Source organism: Microcaecilia unicolor, chromosome 3, assembly GCF_901765095.1.
Source record: "Microcaecilia unicolor chromosome 3, aMicUni1.1, whole genome shotgun sequence".
NCBI lineage: Eukaryota > Metazoa > Chordata > Amphibia > Gymnophiona > Siphonopidae > Microcaecilia > Microcaecilia unicolor.
This window is the reverse complement of record NC_044033.1, coordinates 64,622,220-64,639,572: the sequence shown is the minus strand read 5'-3', so window position 1 is coordinate 64,639,572 and position 17,353 is coordinate 64,622,220. Positions and strand designations below refer to the sequence as shown.

Genomic DNA, 17,353 nt, shown 5'->3' with positions numbered 1-17,353 from the left:
CTAATACAAACCATATGCACACACCTTTGGGGGGCTCAGCATACAAGGTAAGGGAGCTATGTACCTGGGAGCAATTTATGAAGTCCACTGCAGTGCCCCCTAGGGTGCCCGGTTGGGTGTCCTGGCATGTCAGGGGGACCAGTGCACTATGAATGCTGGCTCCTCCCATGACCAAAGGGCTTGCATTTGGTTGTTTCTGAGATGGGCGTCCTTGGTTTCCATTATCGCTGAAAATCAGAAACGACCAAGTCTAGGGATGACCATCTCTAAGGACGACCTAAATGTCAAAATTTGGGCATCCCCGACCGTATTATCGAAATGAAAGATGGACATCCATCTTGTTTCGATAATACGGGTTTCCCCGACCCTCCACCGGAACATTTTGCGAGGATGTCCTCAGCAAAACTTGGGCGTCCCTTTTGATTATGCCCCTGTGTGTGGAGTATCTCACTAGATAAGAACCCATTTACAAGGGTGATTTAAGGGGGTAAGGGGTAGAGAATGACATGGGGACAAAATCTGTCTCTATCCCAGCCCCATCCCTGGATTTATCACCTGTGGTACAACTACAGTTTACATATATTATACATGCAGGTACTTTGTCTCTAGTGGTCTCATTCTTCAAGTAACAATGCAAGTTCAAAGATGCACAACTTACTCATAGATAAGATGTACGAAGAACATGGCATCATGCAGCAAAGGCATGTAAAACCAAAGTGCATCGATTATACTGTCAAGTGTGTCATTATCTAATATGAAGTACAGTATAATGATCAATATGAATGCTAAGGCTATAGCAGCTCTAATGCACACATTCAGTTTTACTCCATGTTAACACGAAGCAGATTAATACTGAAATAAGGTTATGGAAAAACTCAAAACTACATTGTGTCAAAAAGTTTCTAAGTCGGCCAAGATGGATCTGCCCCCACCACTGAAAGGGGATGCAATCTGGCCTACACGTGGCAACATAATTAAATTTACAGAGGTGTAGTTGATGTTATGTGTAACTTCATGCATTTACATGCAATACAGTTCATTAATACTTTAACTATATTAGTGCCTATTAATGCTACATTACCCTTAACAGACTTTAGTATATTGATCCCTGAATACTGTACTTCCTACTATTGCAGATAAGCACACACTTAATGGCAAAGTAAAATGGATGCTATGATCCAGTTTGTACTTTGGCTTTGCACAACGTTGTTGCATGATGCCATAGTGTTCTTTGTACAGCTTGTCTATGTGTATTTTTATTGTTGCAAATTCAGATCGATGGTGTGGGGGGTTTTTTTTGGAGGGGGGGTTGGGTTTACCAGGAAAAGCCTTCCCCTCAATCTGGGAGAAGGGAGAAAATAATTGGGGTGGGGAAGTGGGGTTTTTTTTAAAGTCCAGGAGTGTAGGGACAAAACCTTATGTTAGCAGCCATCATAATACCTAGGCATGATCTGCAGTAAACAGCAGGTTTAATATCATTAGGATATCAGGCATTTAATGCCCTGTTTTGTAGGATGATGAACATTAATAACACATTTTAGCATAGTTTAATGCACTGGACATACTTTAGAGCAGGGGTTCTCAAACCAGTCCTCAGGGTCAGATTTTCAGGAAATCCACTATGAATGTGCATGAGATAAATTTTCATGCTCTACCTGCAAATCTCTCATTCATATTCATTATGAATATCCTGAATACCTGACTGGCTCGGTGGGTCCTGAGGACTGCGTTGAGAACCACTGATCTACAGATCAATTTCACAAGGATTTTACCAGCTACACCCAGAGGAGAGGAAAATTGCATCTTCTGTGACAACCAAAAGTTATGTTACCTGTTAATGTACTTCTAGCTGCATTAAAAGAAAATGCTTCGATGATGTAAACAGTGTATATAACAGATTTTTCATGTATGTGCACAGTTTCCGCTGTATACCTCACTCACAGAAATAAATAAGTGCATGAGCCCTTGTGAACCTGAGTTAAGTGTAAATGAAGTAGCAAAAAGAGAGGGTTCAGAAATGCAAACACAACACAGCAAAAAAAAAAAAGAAACAAACAAACACACACACACATGGGATGTGTTTCGGCACCCATGTGCCTGCATCAAGGGTCAAATGGAGATCGACTCTCTCAAACAGACCAATAAATAAACACACTTAGATGCTATCATAAAGGGTTAAGAAACCGCGTCTCAAACAAACGCATGTTAGCTAATGTCAAGCGAAAATGCCAAAACATTTGTCTTATCTCCATTTGACCCCAATCACAATGGTGTGCCATGACCCCCCCCCCCCCCCCAAGAACGTTTTTTAGGGTTAATGAGTGGAGGAGTAGCCTAGTAGTGAGTGCAGCAGGCTTTGATCCTGATGAACTGGGTTCAATTCCCACTGCAGCTCCTTGTGATTCTGGGCAAGTCACTTAACTCTCTATTGCCCCAGGTATAAAATAAGTATATATATAAACCACTGATTGTAACCACAGAAAAGCCCATTGCCTTTACCCTAGTCACTTTCCCTTGCTGATTGTTGCTCCAATGTATGTGCCTTCCTTTGGTTAAATGGCTAATCTGCTTTCCTGTTTTACAATGGTGTTCCTTTCTATTTTCTCTGTATTTGATTTGTACACTGCCTTGCTGTTATTTTAAGGAAAGGTGATATATTAAACCCAGTAAACCCTAAACTCTTTCCTTTCCCACAACAGGGGAGGGGGAGGGACTTTCACTTACATTTTTAGCCAGATGCCCCCATCCTCCACTTTTTAATATTCCTTACATAACTGTGAAGAATGAGACCTCAAAGAATGGCAACCACCACAGAACCATGGTTTTCCAAAAACACACACATTAACATCTTATGAAAACACAGGTTTACAGATTGGTAGGAAGACTACATTATACTGTAGAGCTTGAAAGTACACTGTAGGCTTTATGAGTACAAACATATATTAGCAGCTAAAAAGGTTTGACTAGGACATTGTCAAAGCACTTCAGCATTAGTTCTCCACAAACTGAACATTTCACCTGGATGGCAATACTGGGGTCAAGGGTACAGCAGCTGAGCTGTTCATGTTTTTGCATTTTAACCCCTTGATGCCTGCAATTAGGATTTGCATTCTGGCAAAATGCAGAACTACAGGTTGCTTTGCACCACACAAGGAGGTGGCACACACTGCCATTTTAAAAAAATCAGTGACAAATACAATTTGACATGTATGGCAACTTTTGTCCATGAAGAATTCCAACACACCATTAACATACATGTACACCTGAGGCAGACAGCATAGCGATGCTTTTCCTGGGGCTACTTTGCGTTGCACTTTAGGGTGTAGCTTCCGAAAACCTGTCTTGGTGATCTCAACACCAATAAGTTTTAGAATATGGCTACGTTTATGCTTGAGATAGCATATATTGGCAACCCAATAGATGGAAATTTCATTCGTATTCATTATATATATCCTGAAAATCTAACTAGCAGTGCAGTTACTAGGATAGGTTCTGCCGTAGGGGCTCAAAACTTGTAGGCTAAAAAGAGCTAATACAAGATCTGTCACACTTCAGATATTTTTTAAGTGGCACTAAAAGTGGGTCTTTTACTAAAGATTACCACATGTTATTTGCCACAAACCTTTTTTACTCCTATGGGCCCTACTGCGGATAACATGCACTCATTTTTAGTAAAGGGCCTCCTAAGAGAAAAATGCAACTTAAATGATTAATTTCGCACAACTGAAAAAAAAAATCAAAAGTCAATATTCTCAATTCTACAGTATTCAGTTCATGAAAATATTTACCTGTCTCACACTCTTCGTCGACAGTGCGTGGTTTACACATACAGCAGTCCAGAAAAAGTAGATAATTTAGAATGTTGATTGCTAAACCTACAATTCCAACAATAAGCACAAGTAGAGCATTTTCCGTAATCTGCGGTCCAATGAACCTCTTAATAGCCTCTATCAAGATGCTGAACATTAGTGCTGTGGCAAACACAGAATTGCCAAATGCTCCTACCACATCGGCCCTGGGGAAGCCGTACGTGTTCCTCCTGTGCCACTGGACTCGGCTAAAACGGACTCCAACTAAACCTATAATCATCGATATCAAGTGGGATAAAACACCAAAGGCATCGGAAGCCAAGGAGAGGGAGTTCCCAATGTAGCCTACTGCCAACTCCACCACAAAAAGAACAGCGCTTATAACACACATTAAGATCAGCCGACTACTTCTCCCTGTGTAGCGTCCCATCTCTGCACTTTCCTCCAACTAATCTGAGTCCTAGAAGAAGATTCTGAGGCTTTAGCAACTTCAGCCCCACAGGTCCCTTTTTATACTTCACCAGTTTGTATGTATCATGATTGAAGCTCACAATTTATGATGCAGTAAAATAATAAAACCATTCAAAGGTGCAATTAAAGGAAACAGCAACTGACTTGAATGTGAGGTTTCAGTGTCAAAAGCAACCTACCCCGCCCATCTTTGACAACTTTTTAACCTATCTTGAAGTGATTAAAATTAAAAATATCCGCCAAAGCAGCCATCACAACAATCCATTTTTCAAATTAAAAAATACAATTTCAGAATTAAAAATGGTAAAAACATATCAGACATATTAATAAAAAGTTTCAAATCATTCTCTGTGCACCAATTAATCTGAACTCAGAATATATCTTAAGTGCACAACTAATTTCTTTTACCCTATTCCTAAGGTCTTGAATAGTTCCTAAGGTACATCAGTGATCTAAATACCCAGAGATGCTTCTTTCCTTGTGCATGTTTTCCTGCTGCAAAATGAAATACACAAACAGGATTGAGCAGTGCTTGGCTCTGTCCTGCAAAGATGTCTTTGTACATTTTTGAACACCTTCACAATTTTACAGCCTGAATGCCAAAGCTGCCGCCTGTTAAACCAGCTGCTGTCTCTTCCACTTATGCCCATGTCAATTTATTAAAAGATGGAGACCAGACAGAGGCCAAGGGTATTCCTGCATTTGTTTTGTTAAAAGTTTCAGAGGTCTGAAAATCATAGTTTCAAGCTCACTGGCAGGTGACAGAGTAGCTAAGTCAATTTAAAGATTACCACCAGGCAATTAAACACCACATACTACCACCAGAACAATTTGATTTTCTTGAACAAAGCAAACTTTCAATGAAAACATTCCAAGGATTTATACTTATGCCTTCTAAGGGGTTTCTAAATTGTAAATGTAGGTGTTTATTTTACAGTGTTTTTTCAAATATGTATCAATGCTAGGTGTCCTTTTCGGTTTAATCAAATATACCCATTCATGTAGCTGAGCCAGAAAGAGCCCAAAATTAGGTGTGGAAAATCCAAAAAGGTATTTTTCCAAGACACCTATTTATTTTTTTGCATAGAGGGTGTTTTATCTATGTTTATCAGTTAAAACCTAAAATCAGAAGCCCAATTTACAGTACAGTACTCTTTTTACACATACAGCTTATAAATATATAGCACCCTCTGTGTTAAGACCCCATTTTTTGTCAAAATTAACATGACTTGTAACATGTACCAAATAGTTTGGGAGACACTGGGCCCATAAGGTGTTTTAATGCCTTCTTTCAGTCACCGCTATAAAATTTATTTATTAGATTTATAACCTGCCTATCCAAACATCTAGGTGAGGTATAATAAAACATTCATAACCCCCCCCCCCCCCCCAAAGCATACACAATCTTATAAATCAGGATTAAGAATATAAATACAGCTGCAAAGCCATTGTCAAGAGGACACTGGATACTGAATGTGGAACTTATTCTATGAATGTTTTACTGCCAATGTTCTGATATGTAGATTTTGCGACAAGGGTGGGTGAGGTTTTTGAGGTATGGATGTGGTCGACACATTTGCCTCTCTCTTCAGGCTGGGTGTTGGCTGGATAGTGTCTTTGGGGTGTGACACTGATTGTGTAGTCTCTTGCTCTGTGTAGTTGTTACTGTTTTTTCTTTTCCTTGTAAACTATGTTGAGTATCTGCATCACTGAGATGGCAAAAAATAGTAACTAAGGTCTACCTTAGGCCAACACAAAATCAAGAGCAGATCGTATTTTGTGCAAGTCTGGCTCTTGTGGATTGATTGCCTGTGCATTTCTTGGGACCAATTCTACCTTAGGTCCATTTATTAGTAATCCATTCCTTCTCAAGGTACCAAGTAGGCGGACTGCCCCATGTATAAAATAAGTACCTGTATATAACATGTACAGTAAGCCACTTTGACTGTAACCACAGAAAGGCGGTATATTAAATACCATTCCCCACACTCCTGAGCTGTCTTCGGTTTCTTGGTGTCTCTTCAAGTGGAGGAGAGAAAGAATAAGGTTCTCTACCCCATCCTCACCACCCCTCTAGACAGAGGATGTAGCTGATTTTCTGAAAAGGTGGGATTGCTTTGCTTCAGTGCACATGTCCTATATGCAGTGCTGTATGTTTTATAAATCTGCCAAACTAATTCTCTGGTATCCTATTATCTTTGGATTAAGCGGTTATAGAAAAAGGACATGATTATAATGAATTAGGCTCAGCACAAGAGGTGATGAGATGATCTGTAATACTTACACTCAGTATAATATCCTAGCCAAAATGTACTAGTTGCATAGGCCAAAGCTTTTTATTCGACTTAACTTTCAAGGGGTTCCTTTCGTTGGGTCACTTTCAACTTCTAGAACAGATGTAAAAATTAACTATCTGCCACTGCTCTTTTAATGTTAATGACTGAAGTATTATGGTCAGGAAGAAAGGAGGATTCTTGATGGTTCTATACAAGAATAGTGAGGGAGAATAGCAGAGAAAAGAGGAAGGGTCTAGACCGCTTGAATGCCCAGTTTGCATCACAATCATCACTACAGGTACTTATAATACACCATGTCTTTTTAGAGCTGTATACTATAAATATTTTAGGCATAATATACTTAAAAGAAAGTCAGTCACCTCTCAAGAACAAAAAAACATGAAACATGTGAGTTCATAGGACATTTTATTGTTAGGCTGCTTTAGAAGAGTCTTTGCTGTGCTGCTACTATGTGTTGTCACCACAAGACTGGAATTTTACTAGTTCTCTTGCTTTTTATTTCGAAAGTGCCATTTGAAAAGGTCACAAAATGGGTAACATTAGTCAAAGTTTCAGTCATTATATTAAAAAATATATAGTTTAAGAATGGCGCAGAGGAAAGGAAGATTTCGCTTCATCACTAGTAGCTACGGCCAAACAGTGTGTAGAACTTGGCTGGATTTTTGCCACAGACGCAGAGTGCCCCAGACTGCAACTCACGGAGAGGTTTAAAGGGGATGCAGAGGCCCTTCGCTCCCATGGATGGGGCCCCAGGCTCCAGGTCTTGGTCTCTGCAACAAAAGAGTGTGTTGATCATTAGTTGGTTAAAAGCCTTAAACAGTCATTTGATTTTTTTTTTTTTAAATAAAAACAAAACCTTTATGGGATTCAGCGGAGCAGTGTGCTAATGTTGCTTTCTATTGTTGGTATATTGGTAAGAGAATAAGCCAGATCCATGTACTTTTAAATAATTTCATTTTCTGCTGTCATGTGTGCCCACTCTACTGGCACTTGGACATGGTATGGTGTCAACAGAAGTTTTGAAAAAGGCTGATGGGGAGAAGAATATAAAATCAAGACCAGGCTCACAGAAGAAACCACACTATTAGAATGTCAAATCTTCCAAACAAAGTAAGCCCGCACCTTTTATTTTCAAATCTGTCTATAAACGTCAGATGTAGATTAAACTTCAAAACTGAGACTAAACCACTTCAGCTGTGAAAATACTAAGGAAATATCCTTCCGCTTAAATAAAAATGGCCCTCGAATCTTTAGAAATAAAAATCAACCCGATCCAATCTTTTTAAAACTAATCAACTCATTGGCAGTGTTATAAGCTGCAAAACAGCTCAGTTCATCTCCCGACAGCCAGGGAGAACAGCTAAGACAGCACTGAAGCAAAATAGACTGCTCTTGGGTGCCCTCTGGTAGATTGCACTGTGCACTGCGGTTAGGGATAAAATTACCGTATTTTTCGGACTATAAGACGCACCGGACCATAAGACGCACCTAGGTTTTAGAGGAGGGAAATAGGAAAAAATTTTTTTCCTTTTTCCCTCCTCTAAAACCTAGGTGCTCCGGTGCGTCTTGTCCGAGTTTTGGACCTCCGTCCCGTACTTACACGATTCCATGTGCCCTGGTGGTCTAGTGACGTCGGGGCAGGAAAGAGCCCCCTCTTTCCTGCCCATCGCGCTGCTCTCCGTGCTCCTCAATGCTTTCTGACAGTCTCGGCGATATTCAAAATGGCCGCCGAGATTCTCGGCGGCCATTTTGAATCTCGCCGAGACCATCAGAAAGCATTGAGGAGCACGGAGAGCAGCGCGATGGGCAGGAAAGAGGGGGCTCTTTCCTGCCCCGACGTCACTAGACCACCAGGGCACATGGAATCGTGTAAGTATGGGACGGCGGTCCAAAAACGCTACCTTCAGACTATAAGACGCACCCCCCATTTTCCTCCCAAATTTTGGGGGGAAAAAGTGCGTCTTATAGTCCGAAAAATACGGTATTTGGCTGCTCTAAAATAACACAAGAAAAGATACAAAAACCCCATTCAGCCGGTCCACAGAACCTGAATTGTGATAGCCAAGGGCAGATCACTTTTAATCCAGCCCACAAGCAGGTTTACGTGCATTAAGTGGTTAATGCACTTAAACCTGCTCGTGGGCCAGATTTAAAGTGATTGAATGAAACAGTTTATGGAATACACAACTAGATGACTAGAAATAAAATACAATTTAGAAAGCCTCTTTTTGTTAAAGTTACAGATAGGGCTCCTGTGAACTACAGTATGCTTTTCTAAATTATCAAAACCATAGCTGAATATACTGACACAGCAATGTAAAACAGACCGCCTAATATGTGAGGTACATATGGAGGCATATTTTCAAAGTTCCATAGAAACCTATGGAACTTTGGAAGGCTAAGTGCTTTCAAAATGAGCCCCATGGTACACTAATTTTCAAAGGGAAAAAGCATGTATGCACTTTCGGTAGGGTACGTTTACACAAATTTCCTGGTTTATTTTAAGCACAAACAAGCCATTCCTGGAGAGCCAGGTCTGGTTTTCAGAATATCCGTAAGGGAATGAGATTTTCGTGAGTATTACCTCCACTGCATACAAATCTCTCTCTTGCACATTCATTACGGATATCCTCAAAACCAGACTGTTTATGGGGTAACTCCAGAAATAGCTCAAAAAACACAGCTATAAAGTACATGCGTAAGTCCAAACCATACTCAAGCCTGCACCTGGGAACACCTCTGTGCAGGCTGGATAATCTCTCTCATATACATGCATAAACTCCCAGGAAATGCCTCTTAAAATAACCCTAAAATGATATGGAATTAAGCATGCCTCCCACACTGTGCATCACTTTGGATATGCCATAGCCTCTGCAAAGCAGCTCTCTGCAAACAGGTTCAGGGAGACTTTAGAGAGCAGTATTTACATGCTCTTGGCCCAAGGAGAACTTATGTTAAATGCTATGCATTGAGAAGGGAAGGAACTGCAAGCAGAAAGATAGGTATGCAATGCTATTGTTACTGACAGACACTCCATGGCCTATTTTTCTGGGTGTAAGTGTCCCTTTTATATCACTTTCTCCTACAGCAAACATTTTGTGCAGTTACCTGGCTGTGGCCTTCTTAATCCAGTCCTCACAGTCAGTCTCGCCACAGAAGGGAATCTGCACAATCTAGAATTCAAGAAATGACTCAGTGTTTACAAAAAAAAAAAAAAAACTCTCAGTATTACACTTTTAAAGTCTGCATCACTAAGCCCTTACAATCATTTCTTTCTACTGTATATTGGAGTGTGTGAACACACACAATTGATGCTGCTGTAATTCAGGTTGCTTTTTTTAAACTTGTGTTCTCACAAAAACTGCCTACGCATCTGTGCAAAACATTATGCTGACTTTCCAAGACCTTCTTGGCCGTGAACCTTCTATTTGCTCAGACCTATGGAGTCCAGCCCTTATATTTTACAGCACCAATAACAGCTGAAAATGCCTTCTACATTGTAGACCATAAAAATAATGACATCCTGTTTGTGTTTCTGATCTTGTTTGTGATTTTCCACATTGATCCCTGGCTATAAGCACACGTTTTCTCAACTTTACCTTCCCTTTGTGAGAGTCAGTCAACATTTACAGAGACATTTCAATGTTTCTTATTTAGATTGTGAAAACACCGATATACATATAAAAAATCTGTTTCCTTTTTTTTTTTTGCATTACCATAGACAAGAAATACTGTTTTAAAATAACATGCTGAATGTGTTGAGTGTATATGGTAATCAGATCTACTGCTGAGATTGGAATTTTACGCTACTCATGCCAACATGGTAACAAGCATTATGGCAGAGCTTCAAAGACATGAACCAGTAACACCACTGCATGAAACAGACACACTTTGGCATCTAGACACGCTTAGACAGATGTTCATGAATCTGGGCTAATTAGGTAACTCTGTCTTGTCTCTTGCCTTGTGCTGCACCTGAGGTATGCTGTACTGTAAGGGAAAACGGGTCTCCTTACTGAATGTTGCATGTGAGAGTGATTTAATAAGATGTGTACAGCTGTACAACAAAGTGTTCCTGCCATGGAATGGAAGGAAAATTCAAGCTGCCAACAGCCTTTGCATAATCAATGCATGACATTCCAAGAAATTTCTGAGCATGCTGAAAAAAAAAAAATCAATAAGGCAGCTTTACTGAACACAAGGGAGCACAAAGTCTGCAAGAGATTGAAAACTCGTGAACCTGATTAATCAGGTCAGTGTGTATTAACCCAGAAACTGATGACAGATCAGAAAATGACCAGAAGACTTAGTCAGTCTCCCTATGTTCCTTCCTTCTACACTACCACAGCACATACAAGATCAATAGCTTCCCCTTCTAGAATACTGCATCATATATATTACTATTATCATTGTTACATTTGTATCCCACATTTATATGATCTGTGTCTTTCCCAATGGCTTCCCCGCAACCAAGGATCCTCCCCTCTTCCCCAAACCCTTGCTTGTCCCTGCTTTTTTCAATTCCAACAATTCTTTACTGTCTCCACCATGGGTGACACCAACCCTGCACTGTGTAACCTTTAAGGACTGACACCCACTTCATTTAGCCAGTTGCAAAGTAACTAACTACATCAGAGGATCTTCCAACATCTCAGCACAAGTCCCGCTAACACTTGCATTCTAAGAAATTTCAGAAAACTGGAACCCCTGAGGTCATGCTGTTTACACTATCAAAGTAACTCCTTACACACTATACAGATCTCAACTGGATTTTATTTGCAGGGCATAGGAATCACTGGGAAGCTACTTAAGCAATTCCACGTCTATTTAAAGTCACTTTTTTTTTTAAACTACATACAAAATGAAAAAATTCTCATGCATAGTTCCTACACATTCCAGGGGTAATATTTGGCATTCTGCTTTTATTTATAAAAAGGAACGGAAAAATTAGTTCTTACCAGATAATTTTCTTTCCTTTAGTCCTAAATGATTAGTCCAGGGGTTCCCAAACTTTTTTGGTTCACGGCACCTATAGCGTCTGAGCAATTTTTCATGGCACCCCCTTCCCCCCACCCGGCCACATGGGTCTTTGCACCCTTCCTGGCCACAAAAGTTCCACACTACCCCCCGTCACATAGGTCTCCCTTTCCCTGCAGCCCCCTCTTCCCAGAAAGTCCAGCACCCCATTCCCTGAAGTCCCTCTCCTCCCATAAATCCAACACACCTCTGCTTACCCCAAATCCAGCATCACTCGCTACCTTCTTTCCTGCAGGTCCAGGATCACTGCTGCTTCCTTCTCCTTCCCTCACCACTGCAGCAGTGCTTGCAGCTTACATTTTCGGGCTGTCCGTGATTCACACAGGCAGGCAACTCCAGGGCCTTCCCAGTCTGCCGTAACTTCCTGTTATGAGGGCTGGACACGACAGAGGGAAGTCCCCCGCAGTGCCTGTGTGAATCGCGGACAGCTCGAAAATATAAGCTGCAAGCACTGCAGTGGCAGCGGGAGAAGAAGCAGGAAGCAGCAGATTCCAGACCTGTGGGAGGGGAAGTAGGATTGTGGGCGGCATGAGGGAGGTCAAGATTTGCCACGGCACCCCTGCGAGTTCACTGCAGCGCACCAGGGTGCCGTGGCACACAGTTTGGGAAATGCTGGATTAGTCCATACTTGTGGGTTGTGCCCATCTACCAGCAGGTGGAGATAGAGAGCACATTAGAACTTTGCCACATCAGGCTGCTGTGCACTAGGTTCCATTACTACTACTATTTAACATTTCTAGAGCACTACAAAGTGTATGCAGCGCTGTACAAACACAGAAGAAAGACAGTCCCTGCTCAAAGAGCTTACAATCTAATAGACAAAAAGTAAAGCATTTAAATTTAAAATATTTAAGCAGTCAAGCACAAGAGAACAGTCACAGAAGGACTGAAGATGTTGAAGGGAGGTCAGTGTGATTAGGTGTAACTCTGGTTGGAGTAGTGGGAGAAGGTGATAGAAGAATAGAAATGGGTGAGGTAAAGTAATGAGTGGGTTGATAGGGAGGTTATATAAGACAGGTCACTCTAGGGGTGGGTGGGATTAAGTCTAAAGCAGGAGAAGTTATTCTCTGCAGCCTATCTGTGAGATGGAAAATGCTCTCTGAAGCTGCTGCTATAAGTTGTTAATTTTCTCTCCCTGAAAGAGATCCAAGCCACACCCACAAAGTTCAAACTGGCTGTGGAGAGGGTGAGGGGAGGAAATGGCAGTGCTTTCAGTATTTGAATAGCCAAGCAGTATGAAGTTAACAGAAAGAAGTAGAATTCCTGCATCTAACAAATTTTTATACACTTTGAAGAACAAACACTAAGTTTGAGCATAAAAAACAAAATCAACAAATAACCCAATAAAACAGAAAGAAAAGGGTTGGATAAGGACTAATCCTTTGGGACTAAAGGAAAGAAAATTATCAGATAAGAACTAATTTCTCCTTCCTTAGCGTCTCCAAAGGATTAGTCCATACTTGTGGGATGTATAAAAGCAGTCCTTAAGTTGGGAGGGAATTCAATAATACTTCCACAAGAACAAAAAATCCAAATAAAGTTTCTGCCCTAGCTGCCACATCTAGAAGTTAATGCTAAGAAAATGTATGAAATATGGATTATGTGGCAGCCCTACAAATTTCATCTACAGAAACAATATGGGCTTCCAGAAAGGAAACAGATAGCACTATTGTAGAATGACCTTTAAGATGGAAGAGAGTTCTTTCCCCTAACAAATAGGCCAAAGAGATAGTGTACTTTAGCCAATGAGCTATAGTCGCTTTAGAAGTGCACAAACCCTTTTTGGGTCCCAAAAGAAGAATAAAAAGATTAACTGAGCACTTAAAATCATTAGTGACCTCTAAATAGCGTAAAAGAGCTCTTAACATCAAGGAGATGCAAGGAGGAAAATTGTTTCCACAATCTTCTTCAGAAAAGGAATGTAAATACAGAGTTTGATTAACATGAAAAGCCGAAAGCAGTCTAGATAAGTAAAAAGGAAGAACAGTATGGGTAGACACCCTAACTTCAGCAGAACACAGAAAGGGATCTCTACATAAGGCGGCTTGAGGCCAAAGATATAGCTACTAATAAAACCATTTTCAAAGTAAGATATTTAACAGTAACTTTGCACAAACCATCCTTGAACCTGTGACCTTCAGGATGGATGTCAGACACCTTCCAAAATAAAAATATTCTGCTTCTCAAACACTGCACCTGGAGAAAATCCCACCAATGTAGCACTGAGGGTCCCATAGAGACCAGGAGAGACATGAGAACAGTGCACTAGCCTCAGAACCATTTCTCATAGAAACAAGGAGCCTAGAGCACTAAGCTGGACGCTATACTACATTCCTTCGTAAAGATGCTAAAAAAAGGAAATTTCCACAAATTAAGCGAGGGAAATTTTCAGGGTGTGTGTATGTGTTTTTTTTGGTTTGTTTTTTTTAAAGTACCTGCCGTGTCAAAAAAACTGAGGAGACTCAAAGCTCTGCAAATGAAAGGTATGGGAACACTAAATAACCACTTTTACTGTGCACTGCCCTGATGCTGCTCACTGGCTCCCATACCAGGAACAGCATTTAACCAGCTCTGAAACTATAAGTAAAATCTTAACTTTCCAGAGTGAAGAAAACAGGATTTCTGGTTTCCAGGCACAAAGCACTGCAGTAATATTCCTTGGCAGGGAATACTCCCCAAATAAAGTCTCTAAAATGAGAAACCGCAGGCTCAAGGCAGGAGAAGCCACAGAGGGGAGAGGAGGTGTGGGAGGGGGAGAGACCTAGCACCACCAGGTTTACACCGAAAAGGCTGAGAAAGACTTTTGCTCCAGAAGCTCAACTGAAACCCCAAGAAAAGGCCAGAAACAGGGCCGTGCCTAGGGTCTCTGGCGCCCCCCTGCAGACTATCAGTTGGCGCCCCCCCCCCCCCCCCCCCCGTGAAAATGATCACGCCCCCCCCCATGAAAATGATCGCTCACCACTTGCCACACTGAAAGGAATTGTCAGCAATATTCTTAGAAACAAATTGCTATACATTGCAAAATAAGATAGCAGATGTAAATTCTCAAAGTGGACATATTCCAAACGCTAAAATGAAAATAAAATGATTTTTTTCTACCTTTGTTGTCTGGTGACTTTCTTTTTTCAATCATGCTGGTCCAGTATCTGATTCTGCTGCTATCTGTCCTCTTAACTCCATTTCCAGGGCTTCCTTTCCATTTATTTCTTTACTTTTCTCCTTTCTTCTTTATTTCTTGCTCTATATCCATTTCCAGCAATTTCTCCTCTCTCCCTGGGTCCTGTCCTCCCATCCATGTCCATTATTGTCCCTCTCTGCCCTTCCCTCCTCCATCCATAGCCAGCAATCCTCCTCTCTCCCCTCCCCTCCATTTCCAGCAATTTGTCCTCTCCCTGGGCCCCCATGTCCATCCTTGTCCCTCTCTGCCCTTCCCTCCTCCATCCATAGCCAGCAATCCTTGCCTCCTCTATCCCCTCCCCTCCATTTCCAGCAATTTGTCCTCTCCCTGGGCCCCCATGTCCATCCTTGTCCCTCTCTGCCCTTCCCTCCTCCATCCATAGCCAGCAATCCTCTCTCCCCTCCCGTCCCCTTCCAGCAATTTGTCCTCTCCCTGGGCCCTGCCCTCCCATCCATGCCTCTCTGCCCTTCCCTCCGCACCCTGGGGCCTTTAAATCTTTTACTTCCAGTCGCAGTAGCGTCAGTGAAAGTGGAGCGCTGCCGACGTCTCCCTTCCCTTTGCGCTCTTGGTTCCCTCAGTGTCCGCCTTCTTCTGACGTCAGAAGAAGACGGGACACTGAGGGAACCAACGAGTGCAAGGGAAGGGAGACGTCGGCAGCAGTGGCGTAGCTAGGGTAGTTCACCCGGGGCCGGTCATTGTTTAACACCCCCCTCCCCAAATCCAGTACTAGGCATACCGAGAATACAAAACACTCACGACCTATAGAGCAATTTTACCATACCATAAGCAGTCGTTTCTACGAGTCACACAAGGAAAAGGAAAGCATCTTAAGCACTACAGTGAGCACTAGAACATCAATTCACCTATTGTAAAACGAAACCAGACAGAATAGTACAGATCGTCAATCCTGCACAGTCAATGCCAACTGAAAGCCATGTCTTTTTCACAAACACAGATACACCCTAATGCACTATAGAATAAGTAATCATAAACTTTCTATTTAGACAAAAATTAAACTGAACCCCCGATGCCAGACTCTGCATACAATGCAACACCACAGAAACAGAAAATGTCTCCTAGTACTGTGCAAAATATAAAGACAGCAGATGTAAATTTGAAAAAACTAACAAATACCAATCACCACTTTACAAATTAACAAATAGAAATAAAACAAATACAGAAAATAAAATAATATTTTATTGGACTAATACATTTAGCTTCCAGAGGCCAAAATCTCCTTCCTCAGGTCAATACAGTATAGTGCTGTTACAGTATCCTATCCTGATCTGAGGAAGGGGGTTTTGTTCTCTGAAAGTTAAGTCAAAATGTATTAAAATTAGTCCAATAAAAAGATTACCTTATTTACATGTTCTATTTATAAACATTTATTAACACAGCTAAAATACTATATCCTAAAGCAAAATAATAAAAGGTAAAATTATGTATAATCATACCTGATAATTTTCTTTCCATTAATCATAGCTGATCAATCCATAGACTGGTGGGTTGTGTCCATCTACCAGCAGGTGGAGATAGAGAGCAAACTTTTGCCTCCCTATATGTGGTCATGTGCTGCCGGAAACTCCTCAGTATGTCGATATCAAAGCTCCATCCGCAGGACTCAGCACTTAGAGAATTACACCCACGAAGGGACACTCTGCCCAGCTCACCACCGCCGAAACGGGGGAGGGGAATTAACCCAGCTCATCCCCACACAAGTGGGGGAGGGGAATCCGTCCAGCTCATCCCCGCGGAGCGGGGGAGGGACACCACACCCGCCGATGCGGGGGGGATCTGGCTTATCCTGCAACCGCAACCGCGGGAGGAGCTGACTGACCCTAACACCGCCGAAGCGGGAGGGGTACAAAGCTGCCCTACAGCCGCACGAAGCGGGAGGGAGTGCCGGCAGAATTTTAAGTCTCAATCCAGCCCCGTAAAACGGAGGGGAGAGGAATGCAGCAGCTCACTGTAACACAAACTCGTCTTAACTCTTGAAGAATCCAAGTAAAAAACTTGAACACGAAGTCTTTCTGAAGTAACTGAAGACTAAACTTGAACCTGAAATGCAACCAGAATAAAAACAGTACAGATATCTGGGAGGGGCTATGGATTGATCAGCTATGATTAATGGAAAGAAAATTATCAGGTATGATTATACATAATTTTACCTTCCATATCATCAAGCTGATCAATCCATAGACTGGTGGGATGTACCGAAGCAGTACTCACCCAGGGCGGGACATTGAAATCCCTGACCTCAACACTGAAGCTCCAAACCGGGCCTCCGCCCGTGCAGCCACAGTCAAACGGTAATGCTTGGAGAATGTATGAGCCGAAGCCCAAGTTGCCGCCTTGCATATCTCTTCCAAGGAGACGGATCCGGCCTCTGCCATCGAGGCCGCCTGAGCTCTCGTGGAGTGAGCCTTCAGCTGGATAGGCGGCACCTTCCCCGCGGCCACATAAGCCGCTGCAATGGCTTCCTTGACCCATCTTGCCACTGTAGGCTTAGCAGCCTGCAGACCCTTACGGGGACCTGCAAACAGGACAAACAGATGATCCGA

At 41.9% G+C, this 17,353-nt stretch overlaps 1 protein-coding gene across 4 annotated transcripts in view; it reads right to left on the bottom strand.

The window, feature by feature from the left end:
* Positions 1 to 6,965: 6,965 nt before the first annotated feature.
* EPRS (glutamyl-prolyl-tRNA synthetase) overlaps positions 6,966 to 17,353 on the bottom strand; it is a 216,568-nt gene continuing 206,180 nt past the window's right edge. For all 4 annotated transcript variants that reach the window (XM_030196016.1, XM_030196017.1, XM_030196018.1 and 1 more), the window contains 2 exons: positions 9,686 to 9,750; positions 6,966 to 7,347 (listed from right to left, as the gene is read on the bottom strand). In XM_030196016.1, coding sequence (XP_030051876.1) covers positions 7,197 to 7,347; positions 9,686 to 9,750 — 216 coding nt within the window. In that variant the 3' untranslated portion in view covers positions 6,966 to 7,196. The remainder of the gene's footprint in view (positions 7,348 to 9,685; positions 9,751 to 17,353) is intronic.